This window comes from Zonotrichia albicollis, chromosome 11 (genome assembly GCF_047830755.1).
Source record: "Zonotrichia albicollis isolate bZonAlb1 chromosome 11, bZonAlb1.hap1, whole genome shotgun sequence".
Classification (NCBI taxonomy): Eukaryota; Metazoa; Chordata; class Aves; order Passeriformes; family Passerellidae; genus Zonotrichia; species Zonotrichia albicollis.
The window spans coordinates 22,663,524-22,681,293 of NC_133829.1; the positions used below are offsets into that span (position 1 = coordinate 22,663,524).

At 49.2% G+C, this 17,770-nt stretch overlaps 1 protein-coding gene across 1 annotated transcript in view; it reads left to right on the forward strand.

Annotated features, from left to right (window-relative positions):
- Positions 1 to 14,534, forward strand: part of LOC141730620 (olfactory receptor 14C36-like) — a 47,217-nt gene extending 32,683 nt beyond the window's left edge. The window contains exons 2-3 of the mRNA XM_074549766.1: positions 4,470 to 5,231; positions 14,510 to 14,534. Coding sequence (XP_074405867.1) covers positions 4,470 to 5,231; positions 14,510 to 14,534 — 787 coding nt within the window. The remainder of the gene's footprint in view (positions 1 to 4,469; positions 5,232 to 14,509) is intronic.
- Positions 14,535 to 17,770: the final 3,236 nt, after the last annotated feature.

Consider the following 17,770-nt stretch of genomic DNA (forward strand, 5'->3'; position numbering starts at 1 on the left):
TCTGCCTTGGATACCAGAACCTCTGATCTGTACTGCCGAGATTTGGAGAAGGTCTTCTTTAATCTCCTCTCTAAGCTTCTTATGGTTCTCCTCTATCTTATCCTCTAAATTCTGCAGACGTGTTTCTACCGCTGCGATTCTGGCATGTGTCGGGCCATGTACAGCATCTGCATATGCTCAGAGCTTCCTTGCCATGTCAAGCACAGTCTCATCCCTCTTCATGATGGCTAAGGCAGAAGCATATTCATGTGGCCCAAGTCACACAAGTTTTTGCCACATCACAGACGTGCATGGTACTAAGTCTGGGTTCTTAGTTGTCACATCCTCTGAGAAGATAATCTCTGCCACTGCCATTTCTCTCAGGCATTGGATCCCTCGCTCTATGGTCTTCCACTGAGTTTGCTGCATATAAAGATCATCTGCACACAGGTATCTTTGTGCAACACTGTCCAAGACCTGTGACCAGAGGCTGTGTTGATTATCCCTTCTCATCATTCCTTGGTCGATGACAGGATCCTGTGACAGGGATCCCAAATGCCTGACTTAGTGCCATCCAGATTTGTAGCCTTTTCTGCAGCATCCTAGAGAAGGACCAGCCAACTATTTATGGATTCATCAGGTCTTTGGGTGTTATCTTTCCATAAGACACGAAGGTCCTTCGGGGAAAAGGACTCAATATTTGCATCTGATCTCACACTTGCCCCTTTGACTCCTGATTTTATGTCAGGAGGCATTGCAGTTCCTTCTCCTGTACCACCATCATCATCATCCACTGGTCGATTAGTTTTTTCCATGTATTTCCCACTTCTAGTACTGGTAGCAACAGCCATTGGTTTAGCTGCTGTCTTAGGCTCACTATCTTGTTTGGCTGCTGGCTTCGAGCCTGGAGTGTTGGCTGCAGCCTGAGTCACCGGGACAGTTGCTGATTTATCTCCCTGCCCCCCTGCCTCTGTCTGCTGCCCTAGAGTATCTAGCAGTGTGCGATAAGCATATGCCAGGGCCCAGCTCACTGCAATGACCTTCCTCTCCTTGGGCTCTTCCTGGTACTTCTCTTTCAGATATTTCCCCACCTCAGCTGGGTTCTGAATTTGTTCATGGGGAAAATCCCACACTATAGGGTCAGAGAATTCCTTCAGGATTTGGCCCATATCCTCCCATTTCCCACACCACTTAGGATTTTCCACACTGGGGTTTACTCCTGAGTCAGGGGTCTCATCAGCCCATTTAGAAATCTCAGCCCTCATTCTAGAGAAGCTAGACTAGAAGAAGTCTGTATAGAGGAAGGTTACCAGATTAAATACCAGAAAGATGGTTTCTTTAACATTCAGGGGAAACTGAACATCCTTCACTAGTGATGCAACTGATTCATAAGAGAAGGAGGAAAACAAAGGCTGAAAAATCTCATCCCCTGCTGCTCCTCCTCTAACAAACTGGATGCATAACCATAGCCATGAGCTATTCATACCTGGAGCAGACCCCAGCATGTTTATAAAATTCTTACAAATCATTGCCACCAAGCCCAGCAGAATAGCTATTCTGGTCACTGCCCCTCTGATATAAAAACTACGTATTAGGGACAATACTAAAGCTATTTCTGGATAAGAAAGTAAATCTAGGGACCATAGAGGAATTGAGATCTCAAAAAACCCTAGGGACTAGAAATGCATGCAAGCCTTCATGCCAAGAGACATTATGAATTTCAAAAACATGGCTATTAGCTGCTTTAAACAAACACAGAGTAATGGTAACTAAAAATGCACTCAGAACAGGGTTTTTCCACTCATTCTTGAGCCATGCATTGGGCGCCAAGATTTTTTCTTGGTTAAGGGCAAATTTGGTAGAGAATCTGGGCCCCTCCAGAAAAACAAACCCACACGGCACCTCCCCCCAGTCGGTTCGGGAAGAATTCCTCAGAGACAAGTGGAAAGAACCTGTTTATTTAACTGGCACAGCACCCCCCAGCACACAAAATGAACAATACCAGATGACACCACGCTGAAAAAGATTACAAATTCAGAAAGTCTCTCTTGGGGGTGGTCGCTCTGTTCTCAGTCCCTCCGGCGCTGGGGCATCTGCTGCAGCCAAAAGGTGCAAACTCTTAGTGTTGCCCAAGTCCCAGTCCAGAGCAGGTTCAAAATGGTTGAAAAAAAATGGAAAGGAGAAACAGTCCAGGAAGAAAATGGACTGTTTAGCTAATGAGCAAAAGCAAGCAGTAGTGAAGCAAGCAAGACCCAGAGAGAGAGCAAAGCGAAGAGCAAAAGCAGCAAAAGCAAAAGCTGCATTCTCTACGACCCGCCAGGCTGATAATAAAACCAAAAGGAAACTTTCACTCTTCAGAGCTAGTCTTAAAGGTACAGAACGCAATACCCAGCATTAACAGAACACATGAATGGGGATACAAGCATCATAATGTCATCCTACGACATTATGCATTTGTATTCTGAGAATTCAATACTTGTAAAGATAAATGGACTCTGTAATCACCTGTAAATTGCAGTGTGTATTTGGCAGCTGTCCTGCATGCAGCTTGGTATCGCAATAAACATGCACTTTGTAACTTTAAACTGTTAGAGAATCTTTGTCCTTCACAGTTGGATATCGGTACTGGATCAATAGACATATTTTTTGAATAAATCACTTCCTAGAGTGTTCTGCTCTAACTGGAACCTGGGGACACTTTCTCAGTCTTGTCCCTCAGTGGGACCCATTTAAACTTCATAAACTTTGGAGTCTAAATTTAAATTTCAGTTCTTGAGAAGTTTTCTGAACACTCTCTCAGGGACTGAGTCTCATGTAAACAACACCAATTCCCTGAGAGGCTCATTAAAGTCCTTGTGCTGTGTCTGTGCTCCTGAGCTTTAAAGGAACAGCTCTTCCCAGGACCAGCTCCTCTCCCAGCCCAGCAGGGCTGAGGGCTCTGCCTGCAGGCACTGAGGGGACAGGAGCCAGGCAGAGGCAGCTGAAGGCAATCAGGATTGGGAAGACATTGAGCTGAGACTTCACTTGGGGAAAGATCTTCACAGCCCTGTGCATGGTGAGTGTGTGGGTGCAGGGCAATGTCCCCTGTGCTCCTGGAGGGATCTCCTGAAGCCAGCACACCCCACAGCCTGGGGGATGTGTCAGTAGGACTCTCCCAATTTCTCTGTGGCAGAGGAGGAGGAGGAGGAGGAGGGGGAGGATGTGCTGCAGAGCGGGGCTGCCCTGGGCACCGTCAGAGGGACAGGGCAGGACGGCTCCTGCTGCCAGGGACGGCTGCAGGGGGTGAAGCTGGGGCTGCAGCCAGGGCTGCCCAGGGCTGTCCTGCAGAGCAGCTCCTGCAGCCCTCAGGGCTCTTGGCCAGCCCAGGGCATGTGCCACCTGCCAGGGGCAGCTCTCAGCCTGCCTGGCAGCTCCCCATGGACGCTGCAGGGGAGAAGTTGGAGGCTGAAGGAGCCACCCCCATCAGGGTAGATTCCTCCTGCTCTGGAGATGGTGCTGCATGGCCAGGGCTGCTCTCAGCTTTCTCCTCAAGGGAAGGGAAAGGGGCTGTCAGCTTTGTCTGTGTCACTGAGACTCCTGCACTGTCACCCTGGGCATCAGCAGATGTGCCTCAGATCTCCCTCAGAAAGTGCCTCCTCAGCCTCTTCTCCCTACAGGCAGCAGCAGCAGCACCTTGGCTTGCAGCATCTCTGTTTGTCTGGCCTGCCCTTAAGGCCCTGCTGCCAGGGAGATGCCCCCGGGCAGTGCCCTGTGCTGGGAGGGGTGTGCAGGGCAGAGCTGAGCCCCCGGGGCTGGGCTGGGCTCTGGCAGCACTGGCAGGGACAAGGCTTGGATAGAGAGAAGCAGCTCCCAGTAGGCACAACTCCAGGCAGCAGAGAGCCAGGCCAGCCCTTGGTATCCCTCCAGCCAACAGCATAAAGGAAGAGTGTAGGGTTTGGAGAGATTGATTTTGAAACTGGAGTGTTCAAAAAGGCCACATTATTTATAACAAAAGTTATAAATATTTCCATTCTGTACTAGAGGGAGGTGAAATGAGCAAAGGGCAGCTGTGTAGGATGAGCAGCTCTGACTGTTCTGGGGCACAGGGAGGCCTGTTTTCCCTCTGGGCTCCCCAGTGTTCAGGCTGAGAGCAATGCCAAGAACAGGATTTCTGTCCGTTCTTAAAAACACACAGTTACTTAGCAGCCGAATTCTAAACTCAAAAAAAAAAAAAAAAAAAAAGTAAATGAAATTTCCACAAAGAAAGAAAAGAAATTTTTAATGCTTCTGTAAGAAAATAGCATAGGACTGACTCAAAGTAATTTGTCCAAATTGTCAATGTGTCTTTAAACAGCTCACAATGTCCATAATGAAGAAATGTCCAACAGCAGCTCCATCAGGCACTTCCTCCTGCTGGCACTGGCAGACACGCGGCAGCTGCAGCTCCTGCACTTCTGCCTCTTGCTGGGCATCTCCCTGGCTGCCCTCCTGGGCAACGGCCTCATCATCAGCACCGTAGCCTGTGGCCACCACCTGCACACGCCCATGTTCTTCTTCCTGCTCAACCTGGCCCTCAGTGACCTCGGCATGATCTGCACCACTGTCCCCAAAGCCATGCACAATTCCCTCTGGGACACCAGGAACATCTCCTACTCAGGATGTGCTGCACAGCTTTTTTTTTTTGTGTTTTTCATGTCATTAGAGGTTTCCCTCCTGACCATCATGTGCTACGACCGCTACGTGTCCATCTGCAAACCCCTGCACTACGGGACCCTCCTGGGCAGCAGAGCTTGTGCCCACATGGCAGCAGCTGCCTGGGCCAGTGCCTTTCTCTATTCAATGCTGCACACAGCCAATACATTTTCCCTGCCCCTGTGCCATGGCAATGCCCTGGGCCAATTCTTCTGTGAAATCCCCCAGATCCTCAAGCTCTCCTGCTCAAAATCCTACCTCAGGGAACTTGGGCTTCTTGCTGTAAGTGTCGGTGTAGTGTCAAGCTGCTTTGTGTTCATTGTTTTCTCCTATGTGCAGATCTTCAGGGCTGTGCTGAGGATTCCCTCTGAGCAGGGACGGCACAAAGCCTTTTCCACCTGCCTCCCTCACCTGGCCGTGGTCTCCCTGTTTCTCAGCACTGGCTTTTTAGCCTACCTGAAGCCCCCCTCCATCTCTTCCCCATCCCTGGATGTGGTCCTGTCAGTTCTGTACTCGGTGGTGCCTCCAGCCCTGAACCCCCTCATCTACAGCCTGAGGAACCAGGAGCTCAAGGCTGCAGGGTGGGCACTGATTACTGGATGCCTTCAGAAACATTAAACTACTGGCCTATTTCAGCCAATCACTTGTAATAAAAGTAATCTTCAATACTTTTTGTTAGTTTCACTTTGCAGGTTCTTTATCTTTGTTTTAATTTTAAAATATCGTCTACAAAGTGATGTCATTGTTTGTGCCATTTCTCATTTTGTTTCCCTTCTCCTTTACTGTGACCCACAACCTGTTTCTATGAGGAGCTGTGCTCTCAGTGGCTGTAAGTGAACTAAAGGATCTCCCAGGAAAGTTTTCACCAGAGATGCCCTTTTGTTTCCTTCTCTGGAGCTGCAGCAGCAATGTCTCTGTGCAGAGCTGGGGCAGATCAGTGCTGGCCCAGCAGCTGTGCCCAGCAGCAGCAGCAGCACTTGGTGTTGCCAGTGCTGCTGCCGTGGCCCTGCCCCGCTGCCCTGGTGGCCCTGGTGTTGCTGCAGGGCCTGAGTGCTCTCGGGGCCGGGCACAGCCCTGGGGGTGGCAGTGCCAGGGCTGCAGCAGGGACAGGCCATGGGCACTGCTGGGGCAGCACTGATGCCTCAGCCCAGGGCCTGGGGGCTCCAGGCTCCTTGCCCAGGCTCTCTCAAGAACACGCCCAGGCCAATGCTCAGCACAGAACAGCCCCGTGAGCAGCCCCAGGCTGGCCGTGGGCAGGCTGGGGACAAACAGCATGGCTGGGGCTCTGCAAGGTCCCTGGGGGAGACGGGAAGGAGCAGCAGAACAGGGGCTGATCCATCCCCAGTGCGCTGCACAGCCCAGGGCAGCGTCCCAGAGCGTCCTCATGGGGCTGCCAACAACATCCCCCCTCTGCAGCCCTGGCCTCTCCCCCAGCTCACACAGGTGCCCCATCCTTGCAGGCACAGACACGGCAGCACTGGCTCAGCAGCCCCTGTTTGCATTGGACCGAGCAGGGAGAGCACCGCCATGCTGTTGGTGTGGGGACATGAAGCTGAGGGAGCACAAATGCCATCAGCCCCTGGGGCCAGCAAGGGCTGGGGGACACCAGGGAAACCACTCAGGTTTGTTGTGACAAACCTTTGAGATCATCAAGTCCAACCTGCATCCTAATACTGCCTTGTCTGCCCTGAGCCTTCTCTAGATCATATAACCCCAGCTCCTTCAGGTCTTTTTCACCAGATTTCTGTTCCAGACCTCTCACCAGCCTTGTTGCCCTTCTCTGGACATGCTCCAACCCCTCCATGTCCTGCCTAAATTGGGGCCCAGAACTGGACACAGCACTCGAAGTGTGGCCTCACCAGTGCCGAGTGCAGGGGAAGAATCCCTGCCCTGCTCCTGCTGGCCACACCATTCCTGATCCAGGCCAGGAGCCATTGGCCTTCTTGGCCACCTGGGCACACTGCTGGCTCATGTCCAGCCTGCTGTCCATCAGTGCCCCCAGGTCCCTTTCTGCCTGGCTGCTCTCCAGCCACTCTGTCCCCATCCTGTAGAGCTGCAGGGGTTGTTGTGGCCAAAGTGCAGGACCCAGCACTTGGTCTTGTTCAACATCACCTTGTTGGATTTGGGCCCTGGATCCAGCCTGTCCAGGTCTCTCTGCAGAGCCCTCCTACCCTCCAGCAGATCCACACTCACCCCCCAGCTTGGTGTCATCTGCAGATTTGCTGATGTTGGACTCAGTCCCTTCATGCAGATCATCAGTGCAGACATTGAAATCCATGCTGGCTGGCTCTGATCCCTCGGCCATCCTGTGGGTGCCCTGTGTTGGCACTCAGGGTGATCTGTTCCATAACCTTGCCGGGCACCCAGGTCAGGCTGACAGGCCTGGAGTTCCCCAGCTCCTCCTTCCAGCCCTTCTTGGGGATGGGCTCACACTGGCACCTCCAGTGCTCTGTGACCTCCCTGCTGAGCCAGGACTGATGGTAAATGATGGAGAGCAGCTTGGGGAGCTCATCCACAGCTCCCTCATCCCCCTGGGATGGATCCCATCTGCTCCCAGAGACACCTGTGAGCATCTGAGTGGCTCAGCAGGTCCCCAGCTGCTTCCTCCTGGATTACAGGGGGGCTGCTCTGCTCCCTGTGCCTGGCAGCTTTCATCTGGGAGCAACAGAATAAATATCTTGTATCTCAGATATATGGGATTTTGGGGGAAGAATCCCAATTTCAGCCCAAGAGCACCTGGATGAGAAGGCCAGATCTTTCCCTTGGGAAGGAAAGGATAAAGCCCCAGTTTTTCCAGGGCAGATTAGAGGCTACCACCGGAGGCCAAATTGAGCCACGCCTGTATGTCCTTGCAGCTTTTGTCCAGGAGAAACCTTTGCATGTAGGGAATTTTAAAGAAGTACCAAATTTGTCTGAAGCTGTGAGCAGAGGCTGAGGGAGCTGGGCTTGTCCAGCCCAGAGCAGGGAAGGCTGAGGGGCTCCTCATCCCAGCCTGGCAGTGCCAGCCAGGAGGGAATGGAGAACACAGAGCCAGGCTCTTCACCGGGGTCCTGGTGGGAGACAAAAGCCAATGAGTGGAAGGGGAAGGAGGGGCAATCAGACAGGGCATGAGGAGATGAAATTAGTCAGACTGGTTTCAGCACTTCCTCAACACCAAAAGCAGCCTGACCTCCCTTCTCCATCCACCACTGACAGCTTTGCAAATCAGGAATTGTTCAAGCTCTTCTGTCCTCACTCCAGGACAAGAATCCTGATACAAGAACTTAATTGTGCTTATATCTATCGCAGAACCGTGTTTGTGTGAAATAAATTTTAGTGTGGAAATCACTTGTGAATGGTGGACTCATGAGACACTGCTGGGATGTTGCACATGGCTCAGGGAAGAGTTTGTAATTGTGTGATTGTTATTTTAATTGTGTGATTGTTGTTAAATTGTATCCTGTTCAACTGTGGTCTGTTGGCTAGGTCCAGTGTGGGCTGGAGGGAGCTCAGATTTGCACAAAGCTGCTCTGAGTGCCAGGGCTTGGATGGGGGAAATGGTGGGGTGGGGGTAGGGACAGAGTCTGATTGATTGTCAGCCATGAAGGGTCTTGATTTTCATATCTACTCAAACTGCATGAGGAGGTACTTGGATTCAGTGTCAATTGGAGATTGCAAATATCAATAAATTAACAGGGGAAAAAAACCTAAGCAGGACCTAAGAAATCTTTTCTCACTGTCTTTGTAAAGAAGAATCTATTCCGTTTTAATACACTTCTGAAATCTGTCTAAGTAACCACAAATGATTTGAAAATTAAAATCAAATTACTCCAAGAGGCTTGGCTTGTTCAGGTGTTCTGAATGTTAATGAGCCCTGGGACACTGAATTCCTGCACTGAAGAGCTGAAGGCTGAACAAGCCTCTGCAGCAGGAAAATTCAGCAGCAGCCTCCAAGGTGCTGAGGATGTCAGCAGCCCCCACTGAGGCCATCCCTGCCCAGAGACCGTGGAGGAACGGGCAGAAAAGGAGAGCGTCCCTGGGGCTGGGGCAGCACAACTCAGAGGCACCAGCGGCTCCAGCTGGGAAATGGAGTGTGGAATGTGGCTGGGAAAGCCCTGCCTGGGCTGGGCCAAGCAGGACGGACAAACCCTGACTCCCATCCCCCAGATGACTCTCTCAAGGAGACGTTTAAAAGGAATTACAATTGTTTGTGTACTCTGAGTTGGATGTACTGGAGAAATACCGACAAGAGATCTTCAAGAGCTTAAACAGCCAAACAGCCTTTACTGGCAACTTTAGAAAAAAAGAGGAACTTGGCAAAATGTTCAATACAACATTAAATCAATCAAAAACACTTCTCAAAGCATTACCTTGGTCCATTCAACTTCATAAGTTCTAAGCTTGTTCAATTTTAAGTTAATCAAAATTTGCAGGAGGAGGGAATTAGAAGAAGACACAGAAAGGGAGAAAGAAGAAAAAGATTTTGAGAGGCACACAGACAGCTACCAGCTCCTGGATTCCACCTGTGTTCAGATGGTAATTCCAAGAGTAGGTAGGGCCAAGATTTGTGCTTGCTTTGTGGCCAGCCTTAAATACCCCTTGGTCTTCCTGGGCCCTTCCCTCAGGTGGGACTTGGGCTCATTTGGTGACTCAGGAGCTGGGCTGGGGCTGCAGAGGTGGCTGTGGAGCATTGCCTGTGCTGTGCCAGGGACTGGCAGACACTGCTGGGCTGGGAGAGAGGCTCTGGGGAGAATTTGGGTTCCAGGGCAGGGCAGGGCTGGGGTTCCAGGGCAGGGCAAGGCTGGACCTGCCCCTTCCTCCCCACTACATGAAATGTTTTGAGCCAACAATCTCCTCCAGTCTGTCACAATTTGGAATGTTGGAGGTGGAACCCCAATTCTGGCCATGGGCACCTGGACTAGAAGGACAGATCTTTTCCATAGAGGCCCAGAGTCTGGAGACCCTCACTAGGCCAAGACCAGCCAGACTTGTCAGTTATGCCAGATCTTGTCTGAGACCTATCCTTGGATATAAGGAATTTTGGAGGTGGAAGCCCAATCTCAGCCATGGACACCCAGAGAAGCAGCATATGTCTTTTCCACAAGAAGGAGAGCATGGAACCTTCCCCAGTGTTTTGGGGACATGTGAAAAATGCCAATCACTTATTTTTAAAATTTTTAAAAGTTTAATAGTAATAAAATGGTCAAAAAGATTAGTAACATAATTAGAGTAATAACAATTCGGACAAATTGAATTAAGACAATATGAGACAATAAAAACAAAGAGTTACGGATGTCCGGGTACCTATTTCTGGGCATCACGAGCCCGAAAAAGGACCCCTGCTAACAAAGGATTAACCCTTAAGAACAACAGCCCGTTGCATATTCATACACTTCATACATGATGCATAAATTCCATTCAAACACAGGATTTTGTCTGGTCATTGTCAACTTCTTCCTTCTAATCCTAACAGCGCCTTCAAGGTGGGAAGAAGTTAGTTTCTTCTGATAAGAAGGCAATAAATTCATTTCCAAGAGAGATTTAGGTGTCCTGTGGCTGCTATCTGGTGCGAGAACCTCATTCCTTTCTTTAAGAAAACCCCACTAACATAGGTCTTATTTTAACAAAATTTATAACCTAAAACTATACTTAACACAGTACTTAAGAGAATTAATACAGTATTTCTTTCTAACACAACACATATAACAGTCATTTTAATATTTGTGAAAAGCCAATCGTATAATACATTCATTTTTCACAGGACAGATATAAGGAAATTTGGAGGAGAAATCCCAATTCTGGCCATGGGTGTCTGGAGAAGAAGGAGAGTTCTTTTCCATAGAAAGGAAAGCACGGAGCCTTGGTGTTTCAGCAGCAGATGAGAAGAGACCCTCAACATGCCAAGGTCAGCAGGACCAGTGAGGTGGTCCAGGGGAGGCCAAGCCAGAGCCGTTCCATGTTCTTTTGGTTTTATGGTGCCCCATAGTGTCACAATAGTGTTTATGACCCTGCAGTGTCATAATAGTGCCTTGATTCCATGGGGTCCATCAGTGTCACAATGGACCCTTGTTTCAATGGGGTTCTACAGTGTTGCAATGGCCCTTTAGTGTCACAATGGTTTCAATGATTCCATGAGGCCTTGCAGTGTCACAATGGTCTCCGTGGTTCCCCAGGCCCCACAATGTCATAGGACTCCTCTGTTCCATGAGCCCTGCAATGTCACAATGGACCTTTGGACCGTTGGGCTTTGTGGTGTCACAATGGTCTCCTTTGGCTCCACAATGTCTTAATGGACCATTGATGAAAGGAGGCCCCCCTGTGTCACCCTGGAGCTTTGGTTCCATGCATCCCTGCAGTGTCACAATGGTCTCCTTTGGCTCCCCAGTGTCACAATGGACCACTGATGACAGGAGCCCCTGCAATGTCACAATGGCCCTTTGGTTCCATGCAGCCCTGCAGTGTCACAAAGGCCTCTTGGTTTCACCAGGCCTCAGAGTATCACAGTGGTCCTCTTGGTTCTGTGGGTCCCCCCAGGGCCACAATGGTCTCACTGCTTCCATGGGGCCTTGCAGTGTCACAATGCTTTGCCTATTCCATGGGGCCTCAAAGTGTCACAATGGACTCCATGATTCCATGAGGCTTGAGTCCCCTCATGTCACAATGATCTCCTTGGTGTCATGGTGCCCCACAGTGTCACAATGGCCCCTTTGTTCCATGAGGCTTTGTAGTGTCCTAATGGTCTCCCCATCGTTCCATGAGGCCTTGAAATGTCACAGTGGACTCTTAGCACCATTGTGAGACCTTAGGATCTTACAGTGTCACAATGGCCCTTTGATTCCATGATACCTCAAAGTGTCATAATGGTCTCCATGGTTCCATGAGGCCCCGTGGTGTCACAATGGTCCACTGGTTTGATGGGGCCTCGCAGTGTCACAATGATCCCTACATTCCATGGAGCCACACAGTATCAGTATGTCCGGTTAATCTCGGCTGTTTGAGGGGCCTGGAAAGGCCCGGGGTTGCCTTGGGGCAGCCCGCGTATCGAAGGACGAGAAGAGGCTTCAGTTCTTCTTTCGGTTTTTATGTTTATTAATTGTTTATCTAAAAGATGTTCTTTCAGCCGAACAAAGATCTGCTCAGCAGTCAGCCATGGGCACACTGTGCCGTCCCCCGGACCGCCACGTATCTTTATACCCATTGTTACGTATACAATATTTATCATTTTTCCCCAATACCATCTATTCTTATAACTCGGTGTACTCTCAGTAATAACCAATCCAAAGGTGCCACCGTGGCCAAAGAAGATGGAGGAGAGGAGGAAGAAGAAGGAGGGCAGGACACACCCCAATTCCTCCATCTTACTCCTCTAAACCCCCCTGTACATAAATCCTAAACCCTGTTTCTCACCCTCTAATTAGCTAATCTTTTCGCCCTTCACCCCGGTGAGGCCCTCTTATCTTCATAAAGGTGTCGTCTCCCGTGTAGGGTCAAAGTCCTGCCACCAGACACTTCTGGCAACATTCCAGGACTCCCGGGCCCCCCAAGGGTGGTCTTGGGGGCCCGGCATCCCAGGACTCAGATCCTGAGATCCCACATCTCCCCCTTCTGTTTGCACCAAGAAAACCTCTTTTATCACCCGATTCATGGCGCGCTTCAGACATACAAAAATGCACGGGACGACAATCATGAGGACTAGTAGGACTATTAAAACGTAAAACCCCACCCTTAAAATTCTTCTCCAAATAGGAGAAATGTCAAAGAAATCTGCCAGCTGATCAATCCATGATCCCGTGATCTCGCCAAGCTTATTTACGCTGTCTTTTATGTTTCTAATACTTTCATGAATCGATTTTGAGTGATCTGAGAGATTCATGCAGCACATCCCTTCAAACTCTTCACACCCATGTCCATGGGCGAGCAATAGATAATCGATTGCAGCTCTGTTTTGAAGAGTCGCCTGTCTTATACCACTAACATCTTTTAACATGTCATCCAATGCGACAGACACAGACCGTGCATGTTTGCTCAACCAGCAACCCATGTGGTCGATCTGAGTTAAAGCCACCCCTGATGCTGTTTGAGGTGAGAAAATCGCTGTAGCAATGCTTGTTTTCTTATCCCAAGAAAATACTTCGTCATTGCAATCTGTCGCATAATTTTGGATTGATCTTTTTCCTCTGCGCCTTTTCTCTCTTAACATGTTCAAATCAGGCGACAGCATTGAAATTTCCCCAATGCCGCATGGACCTCCCGTGGCATTAGCAGGAATGCCGTGCCAAATTCTGTCCCCGCAAATTAAAAACAAACCCCGTGGCAATTGCACTGGGACTTGGATTGATCCTTTGGCAGTTCTCTTTGTATATTTGCACCAAGCCGATGCATTCTTATAAAACTCATGATTGGGAGTCAAATCGATAGTTTTTGCCTTCGTGGCCTCCGGAACCTCAAACTGCATGCAGAATCCCATTGTCATGGACCCAAAAATCTCCAATTCCTGAGGTTCTGTAGAAGCCACAGGAAGTAGATGTGTCCAAGCACACCACTCTTTCACAGGATTTTCAATGACCTGTGAAATGTTAACTGCGGAATGCCCTGGAATTGGCCATTCGTCCACTGGCAATCCAACCATGCATGCAGAAAATGGTTTTCCTGGCCTCGAATGTGTCAGGCAAATACTATCTAGATTTGCTGCTTGAGCCAAAGTCTCCCATAGATTTTGCCTTGGCTGATTTACAGGTAAATCTTCTCCCTTATTTGCTGCAATGAATGAAAGAATGATGCACATAAGCATCATGACACTCATTATTACGCTTTTATACAGAAATCCCCAAAGTCCTTAGTTTCTTTTTATTTTTTCTTCGGGATCGCTCTTTCCGGCCTGAGTCTCAACTTCTGTCTGAGTACTCGTCTCTTTGTTTCTCGGATCAGCGTTCTCGGGTTCTCGCGTCCGGAATGGCTTCACGTGCCGCGCCGACACCCACTTTAAACCTCGATCTGTGGAGATACAAGCGAAACCCTTGCCCCAAGTGATTAGTCTGAAAGGACCCTCTATTTGTCCTGTTTCTGGGTTCCTGATCAAAACCAAGGGGTTTTCCCTCAGCTTTGCCTGTGTGCTATTTAGAAAGTGTCTCACGATTGGTGGATTAGGTTCCGAGGATGAGCTATTTAGGAAATTCAACACATACAGTGCCTTATTCAATTTCATGTGAGGTGTTGCCTCTGGTTCACCCCTTCTCTGTCTGTCCAGAAGGGATTTCAGGGTGTGATGTGTTCTTTCAATGATCGCTTGACCTGTGGGTGAATGTGGAATACCGAACGTGTGTCTGACACCCCATTTTTTCAGGAATTTGTCAAGCACCCTGCCTGTATACGTTGGACCGTTATCTGTTTTTATCTCCTGAGGCACACCTAATGCTGCAAATGCTTGCAGAAAATGTCGGCAAGCATGGTCTGCTGTTTCCCCTGCATGTGCTGAAGCAAAGACTGCACCTGAGAATGTATCTACAGAAACATGAACATTTTTGAGCCTCCCAAAAGATGGATATTTCGTGACATCAGCTTGCCACAACTGAAGACTTTGCAGCCCCCGCGGATTGATAGCTCCGGTAGAAGAAGGTGGCTGCACAAACTGACAGTCTGGACAAGCACTAATGATCTCCCTCGCCTGAGTCTTTGTGAGACGAAAGGACTCCATCAGCGCTTGCGCATTCTGATGAAAAAACGCATGACTTAACCTTGCTTGCTCAAAAATGTCCGGCAGTGTTTGCGAAATGGGCATTGTCAACCTGTCCGCTCGAGCATTTCCCTCCGCTAGAAATCCCGGAAGTGTCGTGTGCGCTCTAATGTGTGTGATAAAATACTCTCTTTCCCTGCCCTCTAGCAATGCCTTCAAGCTCGTCAGATAGGAGTATAAAACCCCATTACTGACTTCTTTCAAGAGCGAACCTTCCAATCTCTTGACCACACCCGCAACATATGCGGAGTCTGTCACCAGATTGAGAGGTTGTTTGAACAACTGAAATGCTCGGACAACAGCTGCCAACTCCACAATTTGTGGAGAGCCCTGAACCTTCCTCACATCAGATTCCCAATCCCCTGTCGTTGAGTCTCTCCACGTGATCACTGACTTGTGTGTCTTCCCTGAGCCATCCGTGAACACTGTGATCCCGTCCAAAGGTTCTTCACTTATTCTTGGTTTTGTTTTATAACATATTTGCGATTGCAGTATCTTGTGTTGCGGAAAGTGGATTGTGCAAGTTCCTGGGAACGCCAACAATGCGATTAACAGGTCTTTTGATTGTTGCATCACCCACTCGAAATAGTCTTGTTTCAAGGGTAACCTGATGGTTGAAAATTCTCTTCCTGCCATCGTCAGCAACCTTGTTCTTGCTTTTATGATGATCTGTGCTGCCATCTCCAAATCTGTAAGAATTGTTTTTGCGGGCCTGTGTGGTAGGAAAATCCACTCTATGATTATCAAAGAGTCCTTTTGCGACTCGTCCCATTGGAAGATCAAACCATGGAACTGTGTTTTCTTCCCCAGCACTGCCAACTGAAAAGGCAACGTTGGAACAAATCGATGTGCTTGCCTTTTCTGTATCGCGTCTGCAACTTTCTCCAATTCCTTCTTCGCTCCTTGCGTGAGTGTCCTGGGAGACCGAATGTCTGTGTCTCCTCTCAAAAGATCGAGCAACGCTGGGATGTCGCTGTTTGTGATTCCCAAAACCGGCCTCATCCAGTTGATTTCTCCCAGAAGCTGTTGCAAATCGTGCAGATTGGTGATCTTGGTGTTGATCTCCACTTTTTGAGGCTTTATTGTTCTTTCTGAAATTTTCCACCCTAGATATTTCCAAGGTGCAACCTCTTGAATCTTTGAAATGCTGATTTCTAGACCTGCCTTCTGCACCTCTGCGATCACACAGTCACGAGCTTCTTGCAGCTCTTGTTGTGTTGATGCTGCAATGAGCAAATCATCCATATAATGAATGATTTTTACCTTTGGAAATTTCTTCCGTGCTGGTGCCAAAGCTCGTGCCACGTACCATTGGCAGATCGTCGGAGAGTTTTTTAGACCCTGTGGAAGAACGACCCAATGGTACCGCTGCAGAGTCGTTTCCTTGTTGATACTCGGAACTGAAAAGGCAAATCTCGGAGCATCATCCAGATGGAGTGGGATACTGAAAAAACAATCCTTGAGGTCAATGACCACAAGTTGCCAATCCCTGGGAATCATTGAGACAGATGGAAGTCCCAATTGAAGCGGTCCCATGTCTTCTATGACGTCGTTGATCTTCCTGAGATCGTGTAGCAATCTCCATTTGCCCGATAGTTTTTTCTTGATGACAAACACTGGAGAATTCCAAGGGCTGTCTGTTGGCTTGATGTGTCCCGCCTGCAATTGTTCTCGGACCAGGTTTCTCAAAGCACTCAACTTTTTCCGCTCAAGGGGCCACTGATCCACCCAAACTGGTTTATTGGTTTTCCATGTCAGTTTCAGTGTGGGGAGTGCTGCAGTGACCCCTACTAAAAATCCACTTCGATCTTCGCACCCCATTGTGCCAAAAGGTCTCGACCCCAGACTGTGATCGGCTTTTGGACAATAAAAGGACGAATGACCGCCGTCTTGTCTCCTGGTCCCGTGACAACGACAGAATTCTCACTTTGCAGACATAGAGATGCTCCTCCTATGCCTGAGAGAGAACCCAGTGGCGCGACCAAGCTCCAGCTGCGTGGCCAAAAGATGTATGATATCACTGTTACATCCGCCCCTGTATCAAGCATGCCTGTGATCGCTATTGTTCCGTTCCCACATGTCAATTGGCATGTGAGCGTGGGTCGGTCTCGACCTATGTGCTTCACCCATGTTGTATGTACTTCAACATGTTCCTTCATAGGGAAACCTTCTTCGTCGAAGATTGACATGACCTCTCCAACTGCGTGTGGCGGCAGTGCAAAGGCTCTCGCAACCACAGTGTTTTCTGGTACAGTCAATGGTGGACGAAGTGCTCTTGCCAACACTGTCAATTCTGTATTTTTGTCCGCTGAAATAACTGTTGGATAGACAATGAGTCCAAGAATACTGCACTTATCTTGTCCGATTATCAGGAAATCTTGCTTCTTATATGAGTCCCCGCGGACACCTGTTGGTATTTCCGCATGACTTTCGTCTAGAAAGCATACTAATTTTGAAGCTGCCAATGTGCACTGTGCCCCTGGTGGGAGGAGGTCTGGGTCACTGTGGAATCGGCTGAGGGTTTTACTGAGGGCGTCTGCTTGTTGCTCACTGATGATTGCCCCGTCTGCTCTTGCGACACCGCCAGTACTTGTGTCTGAGCGCGCTGGTCCGCGCTCCGCCTTGCGTTTCCCGGATACGGTAACGGATTTCCATCCACGTCTGTTCGGGAATAACATTCTTTCGCAGGATGTCTTCCTCTCCCGCACCGTGCGCAAACTGGCCTTTCCGCCTTCTGTACCGGCGCTGGCGTATGTGTTTGTGCACAGTTCCTTTTCATGTGCCCAAGCTCCCCACATCTATAGCACTGTCCTCTTGGGGGATTGTTCTTTTTCTGCATCGTCGCAAGAACTTTGTTGATGTTCTCATTCTGTTGATGCAGTATTTTTTCCAGCATCTTCTCCAGGGTCTTGTCCTCTGCTTGCTTTTCTGAATGTCCCTTTAATTGATTCTCCCATTCCTCTCTCAATTCATTCTTCACAATCGCTGCGACATGCTGAGGTGTTCCCACCTTGCTGCATGCCTCCACCATCTCTGCCAAGGATGGCCGTCCTGGCATGGCGCTAATCACCCGTTGGCAATCCGGGTTGGCATTGCCGAAGGCTATGCTTTCCAAGAGAGGCCTCTTCGCTTCTTCTATCGTCACCTGTCGATCCACGGCTTGCGTGAGTCGATCGATGAACGACATGAATGGCTCTGTGGGACCTTGCTTGATGCAAGAGAACGGGACTTCTGGAGCTCCTGTTGGTGCGATTTGCATAATTGCCATCCTCGCTGCCTCCTTGATGTCACTTAATACTCTTCGTGGCAGCCTAGCTGCTTGTTCCCCTGGGTTGTCATCTGGAGGATCTCCTGCTAACTGCCCCTCTGTGAGGTTTGCATTTGGCCCGCCTTGGTATCTGTTCCATA